At 41.6% G+C, this 15,014-nt stretch overlaps 2 protein-coding genes across 2 annotated transcripts in view; both read left to right on the forward strand.

Moving 5' to 3' along the window:
- The window catches only part of LOC109890660 (SH3 domain-binding protein 4-A), a 28,697-nt gene extending 23,176 nt beyond the window's left edge, over positions 1 to 5,521 (forward strand). Inside the window, exons 4-5 of the mRNA XM_031824507.1 lie at positions 3,143 to 3,331; positions 3,619 to 5,521. Of these exons, the coding sequence (XP_031680367.1) occupies positions 3,143 to 3,331; positions 3,619 to 3,843 (414 nt within the window). The 3' untranslated portion in view covers positions 3,844 to 5,521. The remainder of the gene's footprint in view (positions 1 to 3,142; positions 3,332 to 3,618) is intronic.
- A 7,183-nt stretch (positions 5,522 to 12,704) lies between these two features.
- Positions 12,705 to 14,008, forward strand: LOC109890661 (ADP-ribosylation factor-like protein 4C). The gene has a single exon (XM_031824509.1). It carries the CDS (start codon positions 13,223 to 13,225, stop codon positions 13,799 to 13,801), a length of 579 nt encoding a protein of 192 aa, XP_031680369.1. The 5' UTR covers positions 12,705 to 13,222; the 3' UTR covers positions 13,802 to 14,008.
- Positions 14,009 to 15,014: the final 1,006 nt, after the last annotated feature.

Raw genomic sequence — 15,014 nt, forward strand, 5'->3', positions numbered from 1 at the left:
GCCATCATCCTAGGTACTGTACACACCATTAAATGAAATGACTGAAAGTCACCGTTGGGCCTGCTTTCGCTATTTCAAACTACAGAGAAGTTTATAGACTGCTGATGTAGAAACTTTTCCCTCACCTATAAAGTCCCTGGTTGACTTTAATGAGCAGGTTGAGTCCTTGTTACTGTTCCCCCCTCCTGTCTCTCCTCTCCCCTGCTGTTAGTGTGTGTGTGTGTGTGTGTGTGTGTGTGTGTGTGTGTGTGTGTGTGTGTGTGTGTGTGTGTGTGTGTGTGTGTGTGTGTGTGTGTGTGTGTGTGTGTGTGTGTGTGTGTGTGTGTGTGTGTGTGTGTGTGTGTGTGCTCATTTCCCTGCCTTTTAAATGCAGGGAGAAGAGCCAGACAGGCTCATTTGGAATGGAGCTTAGAGAGATAACTGCCTCTGAGAGCTCTGGTGCACAGGGTAAATTTGAGATGTCAGTCATGTCTGTCAGGGCTTTCCCCCAGTGGACATGTGGATCAAGTCAAAGAGATGGAGTAATCCACACACACACACACACACACACACACACACACACACACACACACACACACGCACGCACGAACGCACACACACACACACACAGAGAGAGACATTTTGAAGGATGTCACTACAGCTTCCTCATTTTCATCAGCCTGCTTACCACTGGCTTTCTGAACGAATGGGAAACTGTCTGAGTGTGCGTGTGCGCAGGCGCACACACACATATAGGATGCGCTTCAGAAAATGTCAGCGAGTTACGTAGTTTTATCATAGGTTTAGATTAAGAGTTGAAACGAGAGGTAAACGTGAATGGCATAAGGCCTTTTGGATATGGAAGTTTTTATAAGGCTCCAATGCACTCTGGAATGTTTGAAAAATAAATGAGATCACTCAGTGAACTGTGCAGGAGGTTATTCAAAAGAGATGGATTCCTTTTTATACAGTACCTCTCTGAAGATAAAGATAATGGAGTATGACATTACTAGCTATTGGTTTCATAAAAGAGTTCTGCATGAACCATAGTACATAATCACAAAGTTTTTGGTTTTACTCATGTTATGGGATATAACTTAAGCAGCATTCAAGCATTGTTTATCTGCTGCCATGGAATAAATTACCCAACTCCTCAGTTGTATGGGAAAAAGACATGAAGAGTGACAGGAAGTGATTGAAGGATTATGAAGATAGATGTTGAGTTAAGAGGTTTAAAGAGACAGTGATTCAACTAATCTTCCTGCTGGTTGAAGGCTATATGACACAACTGTGACATGGTAACTAGAGTTGTGTTCCAAAGGGCGCTCCATAAGGGTCTGGTCAAAAGTAGTACACTATATTAGGGCCCTCAAACTCAACTCTGGACCTCGAAGCCAGTTTCACATCATTTTTTTTCATTGTTCCCCTCTAGTCAGGAACTGATTTAGATCTGGGACACCAGGTGTGTACAATTCGTTATCAGGTAGAACAGAAAACCAGTAGGCTTCGAACCTCGTAGGATAAGAGTTGAATACCCCTGATATATTGTATAGGGTGCCATTTGGGACTCACCCTAGTGACTACGCTACCATGTTGACTCCTTGGCCCTGCCAGACCAGTGTCAGATGATGTGAATGACACAGCATTAGGTCTGTGATTGAACTGAGTCACTCCCCACTGTGTCATTCACAGTTCACTCAGTTGCCAGTGTTGGCAGATGGCGGAAAAAGCCGGGCCCAGTAGCCAGACAGGTGGTGGTGATGGAGGACGTTATGCTGCAGTTCTATTTGAGTAACTTTGACAGAAATGTGAGTTCTGATTCAGCAGTCAGTGCAGAACAGAGGCCAGCTCATTAAAACATTGCTGTTCAGAGTCAGGCCAGGTGGCCGAGGTGACTGGAGGAGCACTGGAATGCTTTGAAGACAGTGTATGTGTCCCAGTAGCACCCTATTCCCTATTTAGTGCCCTACTTTTGACCACGGCCCATAGGGGACTTGCCTAGTTAAACAAAGGTTAAATCAAAAATGTTATAAATATAGGGCAGTGTTTCCCAACTCCAGTCCTCGAGTACCCCAACATAACCCTGGATGAGCACACCTGATTCAACTACTCATCAATCCCTAAATGAGTTGAAGGAGGTGTGTTTGTCCGGGGCTACAACATAAATATATGCTGTTGGGGGTACTGGAGGACTGGAGTTGAGAAACACCGATGTAGGGAATAGGGTGCCATTTGGGATGCAAATAGGCACTCAGCTCCCAGTATGCCTCATTCTCTTTCTGCAAAGCAAACAAATGCTGGTTCTTCTGTTTAGATACAGTACTGTGCAAAATATAGATAGTGTACCTGTCTCAGTAGATCCTGTCAAGTCGCAGGCAAACTCTCCAGAGAGACTTTAAAGTTGAAAAAACGCTTATGTATTAACTGCTTTGTAAGATATAGTGGTGAAAAATATGCGGCCTCTTATTGGCAGGCTTAACTGGTTGGCTCCGACTTGAAAACATGACTTCCTGTACATTAAAACATCTTGTTTTTTTATTGGGTTGTACTTTCCATTATCCTTTGATATTATATAGCCCTCCTGGGTTGTAGCCTACACAGTGTAGACATGCTGTGTGTCAGCCCACCTCCTCGTGGGGTCCTGATAGACTTGATTTACTGTCTCTCTGTTTCTTTCACCCCCTGTTCGTCTGTGGTGTTTCTGGCGGAGAGAGGAGGGGATTACTAGTGTATTTTCTCTGGCCTCCTGGTTTTATTCTCGTTCAACACATATGTGTGTCTGTGTGGTAAGACCTAGAGAGGCTCTTGTGAATCATGCTCTAATTCACCCTCGAGAGTTCACAGCAGGCTTTATAGAGAGTCGGGAGGGATAGTGTAGCCGTAGTTAGAGACGCAAATGTATTGTATCAAGACAATACCCTGGCCCCCTAATGCTGTTCTTCCCCACTCCTTTCACTATGTCTCGAGAGTCATGTCTTCACACCCCTTTAATGGTGAACACTATGTGACACAATGGTGTGTCATTGCTGATCTTTGGGCTGTGTTTTTTGAACTGTTGTGTCGTAGCTAAATGTTGTCTTCTGTTGTCGACGACTTATGCTCCAGCAGGAATTCAAAGCCTGAATTAGTAAATCAAGTGGTCTTTGTGTGGCCTTTCTTCTAGGCCCTGTTGAAGATGGACTGCCAGGGTCTGGTGGCCAGGCTGATCATGGACTTTGTCCTGCTGACCACGGCCGTGGAGGTGGCCCCGCGCTGGAGGGAGCTGGCTGAGAAGCTGGCCCGGGTAAACAAGCAGCAGATGGAGCAATACGAGGCTCCGCACAGGGACAAGAACGGCCTGGTGGACAATGAGGTGAGATTATCAGCCCATTGCTTCTAGGTACTGTAACATTTACTGGGTTTGACTGGTGTTGGCTGCCTCAGACCGGTAATCAAAATGGACGTGAGAAAATGCTAACCCTGCCATCTGGTTCTTGTGTGCAGTGTTCTTTCATATCAGCCAGTCAGACTTGACCTTAGACGCGCATTTGGAATAATTTCTGTCCCCTCTGTTGCTCTTAAAGTGTTTTATAAGTACATTGGATTGATTGATTGATCGTTTGTTCTATGACAGTCAATTGATTGATTCTATGTTGACAGTCAATGTGGAAGCCAGCCTATGACTTCCTGCTGACCTGGGCGGCCCAAATTGGGGACAGCTACCGGGACGTGATCCAGGAGCTGCACCTGGGCCTGGACCGGATGAAGAATCCCATAACCAAGCGCTGGAAGCACCTCACCGGAACCCTCATTCTGGTCAACAGCCTAGATACGTTACGCAGCTCTGCCTTCAGCCCTTTAGGACAGGGGGACTATGCCATTTGATCTGAAACCAGCTACGTCTGAAATGGCATCCTATTCCCTTAAATAGGCTGTGTTTTCCACTAATTGGTCATTTGGCCAGTCACATCAAATCTTTTCACATCCAATCTTTTTCAGAGCTGATCTGATTGGTCAAAAGACCAATTAGTGAACAAAAGATCAGAATTGGGCTACCTGTGTAGATGCATACATAGTAGGCCATCTGAGGGGTGATTCCTAACTCCCACTGACGTGAAATGTTAACTTAGTCATGCATTGACGTCAGTGGGAGAATAGGTGAGCGTTTGGATTAACTTGAAGTTAGAGTTCACACCCAGAGATTTTTGAAGCTATGTCAGAAATGGTACCCTATTCCCTACATAGTAGTGCACTAATTTTTGCAAGAACCTGGTCAAAAGTAGTGCGATATATAGGGAAAAGGTTGCCATTTAGGATGCACACTGAGTCTCTGGAGCTTGGCACTATGGATCCAGCAGGACTACTACTGGTATCCTCCAGCCCTCAGGATGACCAATCACCAATCGGACCTTGACCGTAGCTGTTATTCCTTGAACTTTCAACTCTTGACCCTGCTCCCATCCTGTTGCACAGGACTACAATGCTTTGTAACCAGTAACCACCACTTCACACAGAGCACATGTTACTGTAGGTCTGTTTCTCTAGCGGGTTAAACACTCAACACTCTCATTGGAATTTACAGTAGATTATTATTAAGACACAATACTGACGTGATTTCTAAAGGGTGGTTTTTAATCTGTATTGTCTTTTGCTACACCTTTTTTTCTACAGAAAGCGGCATAGCACTCGTTTTTATTGCTTTCTTTCCCACTAAATATATAGATATATTTCGAATGAAAAATGTACAGAAACTTGATTTTTGAAGTGCATTATATTATACGCCACCTCTTTGGATTTCTATTTCTATCCCCCTTAAGTGTTCCTGTGCTTCAAATCTCTTTTTGACTGCTTTTTGTACTTTCTGCTTGCCAAAACAGTTAGGTGCTAGCCTAGATCACAGTTTATTGTTCTATACAAAAGACTCATCATTTCAGAATAAACCCCCTTTGGTTAGTTTCCTCTACGTTCACTTTAGGACAAAATGCGTGCCACAAAAAGCTGAATAATAATTACATCATGTATCCAACAAGGATCTTTTCTCTTTGTTTCCTGAAAGTTTAAAAGCAGAATTACCTCACAACATCGTTTCTTCTTTTCATTTGTTTAACCGGCAGTAACGGAATGAACAATTCTTTTGAGGAAATAAATTGGCTGAGATGGTTTCAATTGCTTGGTACGCCATTTTAAAGCTTGTGAACTAGTGAAGCCTTTTTGTCCTTGATTTGCTCAGAAATATATTTTGGTTGCTGTGTTTTGCAGTTTCAATGATACCCTTTATCAATCAAAAGCTCAAACTCTGGAGCTTTGAAACTTTTATACAGTCTTTCTCTTTGTGTAACGCTACTGTGTGTTTTCAGTGCAAGAGCTGTGTTTTGTATGTTTTGTGAATGCAGATGAAATGTCAATAGTATTATTTGCGTAGTTAAATGGTCACACTGGTCTGTGACGGTACCGATTGACAAGTTCTGCACATCGATGCCTCCATTAGTTGTTGTCTTTACCTGTTGGTTCATATTGACTCAATAAAATGACTGACAATTCTAAAGTGCCTCTGTCAGGCAGTGTGCAGGTTCATGGTCGGAATTTGTGTTCCGTGATTCTACATTCACAGACATTATTCAACATGATTTGTTTCAGTATGGCCCTACACAAAGGAGCACAGTGAAAGAATAGCCTAGGATACAGTGTTTTCTGGTGAGGAGTTATTGGACTCTTGGGCTAGTGGCCAGTTGGCTTGTTTGCTAATTTAAGGCATTCCTAAGCACTTGCATCAGGCTGATTCAGGAGAACAATCTCATACTGAATTTAAATAACACAATTAATTGTAGACTTGCAAAAGCTTTTTTGGTATTCCTATAAAAAAGGTACTTTTAATGAGGTAAATGATTAATGAATTAAGCTAAAACAATTCTGGAATTCATGAAAACACAAAGATATTATAATGAACAACAAATCACAGTAATATATGGATGGATTAAATACTGTATGCAACAGGATCTCACACACAAATTTCCAGTCTTGACGTTCGTCAAGTCAAACGGCAAATTATGCCATCAAAAAGTGAGATTGGGTTGCAGCGACTGTCTGTTAGTTACATTTGACATTTGAGTCATTTAGCAGACGCTCTTATCCAGAGCGACTTACAGTTGGTGCGTTCATCTTAAGATAGCTAGGTGAGACGACCACATCTCAGTCGTAGTAAGTCAATTCTTCCTCAATAAAGAAGCTAGCAGCAAAGTCCGTCCTAGCAAGACAAGTGCAACTTTTATTTGAAGGTTGAAAAACAGATGGGCTGCGGCATTCTGGATAAGTTGTAGGGGTTTGATGGCAAAAGCGGGGAGTCCAGCCAACAGATAGTTGCAGTAGTCCAGACGGGATATGACTAGTGCCCGGATTAGGCCCTGCGTCACTAGTTGTTTGAGTTCGTGGGAGGCCTTGGTTGATCTGAGTTCAAGCAATATGAGAGTGGCTTTCCCAAGCCGAGGCATTACACATAGTTCAGTAGAAGGATGTTTAAATGTATGAAACTTTCTCTGTGCCCAATATTGAAGGTAGAGCTCTCATTGGAAGGGCACTGCAGCAGTTGAATCAATGTGATTTCCATAGGTCTGATCGAAATGTACCACCCCCTCACCTCTCCACAGTCTGGACAGAGAGAGGACAGGCTCGACGTGCATCTATCAAAAGAGAGGAGGATGAAAGTGAAAGAGGGGGAGCAAAAAAGAGGAGATGGAGAAGAGTGGCCAGACACCAATGCATTCCTAAACGTATAGATCACATCTAGTATTGTGTTGCTGTCTGTCCTGTCGCACCTTTATATAATAATAATGGGGTTAATTAATTAAACTCAATCTATGGTAATTATTCCTCCATAACGGAGACAGACTCCCCATGGCGACGGAGGGGCACCTGCAGTTCCCTTCCTCCTGCTTCCATATGAGTCACCACGGCGATAAACATTCTTCCCTGCCCGTCGCCTGGTTACAGCTCAATGGCCTTCACCGTGCGTGCTCAGAGAGAGGGTCACACCATTGTCTGGGTTTCGACCCTCTGCTTGTGAATCATGCATAAACCAATGAATGCCCATGAGACATTAAGACCAGTCCAGACCATACACAGTGTATTGGGACATTGAGGATGGCTGTGAAAGAAATCCTCACGCAAATACAAAGTACAAATGCAAAGCAGGCCTACAATCATCACTTTCTCAGATAAGCTGAGGAATTGAAGCTTGGGACAGGGCAGGGGCTTAGTTTCCCAGGCCCATGTTTCACCTCATGTCTTATTTTATTTCTCAAATTGTAAATGAACTGTTATAGTCAAAAGAGGTGCCTAGGCTAGTGGGTTTTATAATGGAGGAAGCTTTTGAGGTAATGATGATGTGATCATTAGTCTACAGATGGAAGATGTTGTGAGCTGAGGGCGAGGCTTGTCCCATTTACTAAATGTGGTTTGATTTCATATCCTGTCTCCCTGGGATCATGAATAATCACCTCTGTCCCTGACTCCGTGTGTGTGTGTGCGCGTCCGTGCACGTGTGTATGTGACTCCATGGTGTGTGTGCCAGTGTGTCCATGTGCCAGTGTGTGTGTGTGTGTGTGTGTGTGTGTGTGTTCACTCAAAGTACTGTAATTTATAGGGAGGGAGAACATATTGGCTGAATGTGCTGCTTTGATGATTTGCTGTCTCCATGGTAACCTCTCCATATAAACACTTGCCAAGGGAGTGAGCTTGCCTCTGTCTGAGAAGAGGGGGAAAGCACTTGAGTTTCTACTGCCAACAGCCTGACACTGAGGGAGAGAGGGGGGGAGGGCCTAGTCACTCTACAACACTACACACAGTGATCATCGTAAATCTTGTTGATTTCAATTCAATGCTTCTACAATATTCAAAAATATTTTACCTGTGAAAAATAAATAACCTAACCAGGCAACAAAATGCTGCAAACCTAGTTTCCGGTGAAACCAGTGTAGGCTAGTTACAGTTGTCTTACTCTCTAGGCCTGGCCATATAAAAATGCTGTCCTAAGCAGTATACCAAATGGCCTTGTTGCTACTTTTCCTGTTCACTTTCTCACTAATGTCCCATGGAGTCTTGCAGAGTTCTGTAAATTATACTGTCAGCACATGAGAGTAAGAGTATAGTCAGGTGGGCGGGAGGAGGACAGGACAGGAGGGAATGGCCAGGACACCCATGGCACAAAGGAGACACTTTAATTAACAGCAGCGAAGGGAGACTGGTACTCTCTCTCACCCTCTATGTCTGTCTCTCTCTCGTTCTCTATCCAATCCAGGCTGCATCACTGCACAATTGGCCCAGAGTCGTCCGGGTTTGGCCCGGGGTAGGCCGCTATGGTAAATAACAATTTGTTCTTAACTGACTTGCCTAGTTAAATAAGGGTTTACATTTAAACATGTAAAAATAATCAATAGGAGGTTATTAGACCATCCCCTCTTCTAACTATACTAGGACATGACTGGAGTTTCATTTAACCCACAGTAGATTTCTGCCACACAGTCGTTCTAAATAAGTTGACCTATTTGCTTATGGTTTTGCCTACACCTAGTGACCTGCTTCTTAAATGATATGAGCAAAAAATATTAAATTTAATTTGGAATGGCAAGCCAGATAAAAATTAAAAGGGCCTATTTATATAACGAATGTGAATTCGGAGGGCAGAAATGATTAAATATTAAAGCATTAGACCTCTCACTAAAGGCATCAGTCATACAAAAGTTATACTTAAATCCAAAATGGTTCTCCAGTAATGTCTCACCCCATGTTCAAGAATGGCCTTTTCCCCTTTATTCAGATTACAACTGCTCTCTTTCGGTTGTTTGAAAACAAAATCGTCTCCAAAATATAGTTATTTTTTAAACAAACCTTAGAAAGTTAGTTGCAATTTCAGTTTAATCCACCTGAAAAGAAAGAACAAATAATACAACAAATATAGTGTGGTTAAACTTAAATATACTAATTGATTAAAAAAATAAAATAAAAAAATTGAAGGGAAGAAAAGAAAAAAGGTATGACTTTTGTAAATTATATCATAAATAGGACTGGTGGTGTGATGTCACACATGCAGCTAACACAGACATATGGAAATGTCTGTTCTACCCAAAATTACAACCAACTAATTGCAGCATTACCACAAAAAATGGAAGAGGCAAGTAGAAGGGGAAAAAAGAAAGGAAGATAAATTGCAAAATAGTTGGGAAGAGATTTTCGATGTACCTATTCCATTGCACGTGGTTTATGTATTGACATGCAAAACAACCCCGGACGCAAAACGTAGAATTTTTCTATTTAAATGATTTGACAAAATTCTTGCAACCAATAGAATGTTATATATTTGGGGGATACAATCTTCCCAGCTCTGCAGATTCTACTGTGAGGAGGCAGAGTCATTAGATCATTTATTTTGGTACTGTCCATATTTTAGCTAGTTTTTCGTCACAGGTCCAGGAATGGTTGAAGAATTGCAACATTTGCCTAGAACTAACGCTGCAGACAGCAATACTGGGTGATTTGAAAAGTCCTAGTCAATAAATCAATAATATAATAATTATTTTAGCAAAAATGTTTCTCTTTAATTTACAATCTGTAGAAGCTATGAGAATAGAAAGGTTCAGTACTTTTGTGAAGCATCACAGCACAGTTGAAAAATATATGGCAAATAGAAATCCAAAATGGATGGTGTTCAGAGATAGATGGGAGGGGTTGAACGGAGATGAAGGGTGGGACTAATAACAACAAGATAACCAATGTAAAACATACGGAGTCTGTAAAATGTATATATGTTCAGAAATCTTGTGAAATAGCACAGTTCCAAATAGAAATTGAACTGAATGGACATCAGAAATAGAGGAAGGACTAAAAACAAATAAAAAATAGAACTATTGTAAAATAGACTGTCTGTAAAATGTGTATAAACTGATGGTAGAAGCCTAAGTGTTATTGTTTATTAGTTTACTCCAATTGGAGGAAGGGTGGTAGGGTTTGTGGGGAATAATAAAGGTATATTCTAAAAAAAAAAGTATGTACTGTATATGTATGTATGTATATATATATATATATATATATGAATGTTTATGTCATATATGGGAGATTGGAAATGATGCAGACAATTACATTGATGGAAGCAACAATCTTTCTGCAATATTAAAGCTGATCCACCCCTTAAATTTTTTTTATGAAATTCAATTAAACTTAAAAATAGGCTGTTCTGTGTTTTAGCCACAGAATGGAATTGCATTGTATCTCTCTGGTTTGAACCTTTATCGTTGCTTAAGTCTGAGCTCAAAACTAAGTCTACTGGGTGTTGCTATTCTCCATTGAATGCATCCTTGTGTCTATACCTTGACACGTTTCCTTTCGTCTCAGGAACACTTCCAAGGCTCTTGAAATTGCCAGTGCCTAGCAACAGAATGGGTCCCATGTGTTCGGATGTGTTGAGTGTTCTGCTTTCCATTTCAATATGTATATTATTCTAATCCACACATCATTTCAAGCTCCTCTAAGAAATTGCGTGTAGGTGACAGGCTGCCACGTTTGATTTAATCTATAAACAAATATCATTTAATAGAATAAAGTACATTTTTTCCCTGTTAACTACATTTTTGGTTAAAGACAATATGCAAATCCTGCTTCAAAACAGCTTGCGTGTGTGTGTTTCTGTGCATGCGGGTGTGCTTGTGTGTGTGTGTGTGTGTGTGTGTGTGTGTGGTCTCCATTTTACTCCGATTTCCCTACTGAAAATAGCAGCAGTGTTTCTCCCTCCACCTGTAGTGTACCCTCTCCTCTGCAGGCAGGCTGTGTCCACTGGACCATAGTAGAGGCAGTACCAGGTACACTGGAGATGGAGTGGAAGACAAAAGTGAAGGGACTTCCGAGTGTGTGGGGGTCGATTTCAGGAAAGGAGAAATGTCAAACCTTGCTGAATGCCGAACTAGATAGAGCAGAAGTTAGAACATGAAATGTATCCTCATTTAGCTGTTAATCAGGCTTTCACGGGTAATATACAGAAACCGTAGGCTACTAAAATGACTGTTTGGCACCAAATGTTCTTTTAAAACTAACAATGTACAACATGAATTAAAAGAAAGTTCTGGAACCTTGAAAGTTAAACCAAAAATGCTACATTACTTAGTAAGATAAAATGTTGGGCTACAAAGTGATGATTGCAGTATTGGGAGAAACGCTTCAAGCCTCCAAGAACGCCAAGCACACTTCTACTAAAGATCCATGATTTGGCCTGTGTCATTATTTACCCCATCAAAACGAGTCAAATCTGCGTCCCAAATGGCACCCTGTTCCCTACACAGTGCCCTACTTTTGACCACATCCAATGGGGCTCTGGTAAAAAGTTGTCACTCTATAGGGAAAAGACGGCCAGTTGAGACTCGAACTGAGAGAACTGGAAGGAAATCAATGTTGCTGGTGTCTCTTTATGCCACTGAAGCACTTTACATCAGAGCTACTTTGAAATGCATGAGCTGGCATGGCTGGAAGGGTGGCTCAGGTGTCAGGCAGTAGGACTGGTTAAACACCAATAAAGAAGTGACATTTCACATGGAGAGAGAGAGAGAAAGAGAGAGAGAGAGAGAGAGGGAGAGCGATAAAGAGAATCATTTTGTCTTCCTATAGGGAGCTGGATAGGGCAACATTATTTGCATTGTGTTGAGTTGTGATGAGCCTCAGCTTTCTTTCTTCATTTTATTGATCCCAGCTCCCACCACATGCTGCATCAAAAAGCCATTTGTGGGGAACACGGCCCTGTTGAGTCAGGTTGCACAGTTAGATATGTAGAAAGGCTATAGGCCTCCCTTGACTGGATCCTAGTAGGAGCATCATTCTTTACTCTCTCTCTCTCTCTCTCTCTTTCTCCCTCTCTCCTTGAGTTGAGCTGTATAATTAGTTTGCTTCTTTGGGAATAAAACGTTTTTGTATGAAGAAACAAAATATATAGCCTATTAGCCAACAAGTCTATATGTTGCACTGTGTGTATTTATGCATAAACTATTTAGTTACAAAGCATAGGCATACACTAATAGACCTACCCTAAATAGTCTCATATACGATTAAGAAAGGCTGACCTGAAGATAAAATGCAGCCCTGGCTGAACTGTGATAAATGGAGAATATTAATTAGGTGCTTAGTTAATAACCCCTGAGGCAGGCTGTACAGTACAGGCCCACACAATAAAACGGCAGCCCTGCCACTTGGTTTGCTATGGAAGTCTGCTGAGGAGTTGTCCTGACATCTAGTGGTGTATCTTTGCAACACATGCATGGTTTGTAATGTGATGTAAATGCAACTTGCCATGGGTCATTATAAAAAAAAAAGGCAATAGGCCTACCTGGCCCCCCCCCCAAAAAAGAAGTGAAAAACACCTGGCAAAAATGTGTCTAAACTTCAACCTCCTCAATTATGGTGCAGTATTCATGTCATAGGCCTACATATTTTTTATTTCTATCTTTATTCGTATGTGTATGTCATAGCTTACATGGGTGCCAAGAATGTATTTTAATTAATAAATAAATATAACACTGTACAAAGTTTTGGAACCTTGACGTTTCGTTTCACTATTGACCCTTAGTGCAGTTTGCTTGCCGCTATGCACATGTGGCACGGGTAATGTGAAGTTTCTCCCCTCCATACTGAGGTCTATAAGCATTCATGATTTGTCTGCTACGCGAAGGCGGAGTCTCCTAGTGTAGTAGACTCATTTGTGTGCGCAACGCTGAATGGTAACCACTGTGGCAACCTTGTGAACCAACAGTCTCTCCACAGCGCTGGGCTTCAGGATGTTATTTCTTTCGCTGATAACAGAAATGTTCTGAATTTAGGCTACCTGGCCTCTTCAGAGAAGGTCGGCATTTGCATATTAATTCATTTCAAGATGAGATGTTAATACAACAACCCGTGGTGGATTGTTAGGCAGCATCTGATTATTGAATAGCATTTGTTGGCTGCAGCTGTATGCGACGGGAGACAACGTGCCAGAGGTGACTGCATCTCATCGCAGCATTTATTGATAGAGAAAGGGGGACTGATGACAATAACAATTTCAGATAGTATTTAATTGTGCTCTTCTACAATACATACAGGTTATCTACCTCGAGAAATGCGTGCTTGCAGAACGCATTAGCAGAAGATGGAACAATGACTTTTTTCATATAGATCTCAGAAAGCTATAGTCCATGTGTATGCCTAGCTTAAAGCAGGTCCCTCTTATTGGACTTCTCATTCACTAGTGCGTAAAATGGGCAACAGTTTTTCTAACATAGCTGCTTTTCAGTCCCTGCATATTGTAATGCTGGGTTTAGATTCTGCCGGTAAAACGACTGTCTTGTACCGCCTGAAATTCAACGAATTTGTGAACACTGTTCCCACAATCGGATTTAACACAGAGAGGATAAAACTGAGTAACGGTACCGCCAAAGGGATTAGTTGTCATTTTTGGGACGTCGGGGGACAGGAGAAGCTGAGACCGTTATGGAAATCCTACAGTCGGTGCACGGATGGCATTATTTACGTAGTGGACTCAGTGGACGTGGACAGACTAGAGGAAGCCAAAACAGAACTGCATAAAGTTACCAAATTCGCAGAAAACCAGGGGACTCCATTACTGGTGATAGCCAACAAGCAGGACTTGCCCAAGTCTCTACCGGTCCATGAGATTGAGAAGCAACTGGCACTGCATGAGCTCAGCCCTTCTACCACTTACCATGTCCAGCCTGCATGTGCCATCATAGGTGAAGGGCTCCATGAAGGCATGGATAAACTGTATGAAATGATTGTGAAACGAAGGAAATCATTGAAACAAAAGAAGAAGAGATAAAAACTCATTACTGTGAAGTTGACCGCTATCTTCTGAGCTGCCTGCTACTGTACCGTGACTTTTGCTATAGTAGGCATGTCAGGTGATTCTTGTTATGATACACTGTATAGCTTTGGGGTTATTGGTGAAGCTAGTCACTTTTAGCTGTGCTGTTACATTCAATTACACAGAGGGAGGAAAATAAAAACTTGCCTCTTGCTATCAGAACTGTCCTTGACAGGCTGGTACCTGTTTGTTGCTGCGTCACAGTATTTTCTTGTCAATACTTTTTTTCTCCTAGCCCACATTATTTCCTGATTGGAATGAACGTCATTAATCAATATCAATGTGCTTATAATTTTATTTTCCCACTTTGCACGCTCTGTTTATGTTATTAACACATTGAGAGAGACCGTCCATTTCTTTCTAATATTTCCTCTGCTCATTTGATAACTGGGCAAACAGTGCTGTTTTATAGTAGAATACAATAGTCTATATTGGGGTTAAGGTGTCTTTCGAATATAGAAGGCTATTCATATATTGCACGTTTCATCACAATATTATTTGGAACGTTTGTTTTATGACTGATGCGCATTCTACTTAATGCAGTGCCGATGAAGATTTAGTCTGAAGTGCATTACTGTGACTTGGAAACACGATTATATTCCGAAAGGAGGCTAATAATTAGTAGGACAAGCTTTTGTCATTGTTATGTCGCCAGATTGACTTTAGATGCAGTATAACTTTAGCTAGCTAAGATTGAGGGGAGTGCAACATTTTTGCTAGCTAACATTAGCATTGGTACCTATTTCTGACAAACTTTGCTATCTCATGGCAACATTGTCATCTCTCTCAAGTAAACTTGACGCCATCATAATGATGGCAAAGTTGTTTTCTACTAATTATGTGTCTTCTTCAGCAATATCATCGGATTTCCAGGCCACTATAGTGTAATTTTAATGAAACAGTAATTAGCCCCCACTCAGAAAGTCTGAGACTGCAGTCCAAACACTTAAAAGACACACCCTCATTCACTTACTTTCGCCTTACAGGCTGACTACACCGCTCGCGTCGCGTTGCAAAAATACATTTAAAATCTATATTATTAAATGATTACGCCAACGAGCATCTGCGTTGCCAAGGGCTAAAATAGTTATATTTGTGACGCAGATCGTGCTGCAAGTCCTGCCTCTCCCATCTCCTCATTGGTTTATAGAAGCAGGTACCCACGTGC

Source organism: Oncorhynchus kisutch, linkage group LG5 (assembly GCF_002021735.2).
Source record: "Oncorhynchus kisutch isolate 150728-3 linkage group LG5, Okis_V2, whole genome shotgun sequence".
Classification (NCBI taxonomy): Eukaryota; Metazoa; Chordata; class Actinopteri; order Salmoniformes; family Salmonidae; genus Oncorhynchus; species Oncorhynchus kisutch.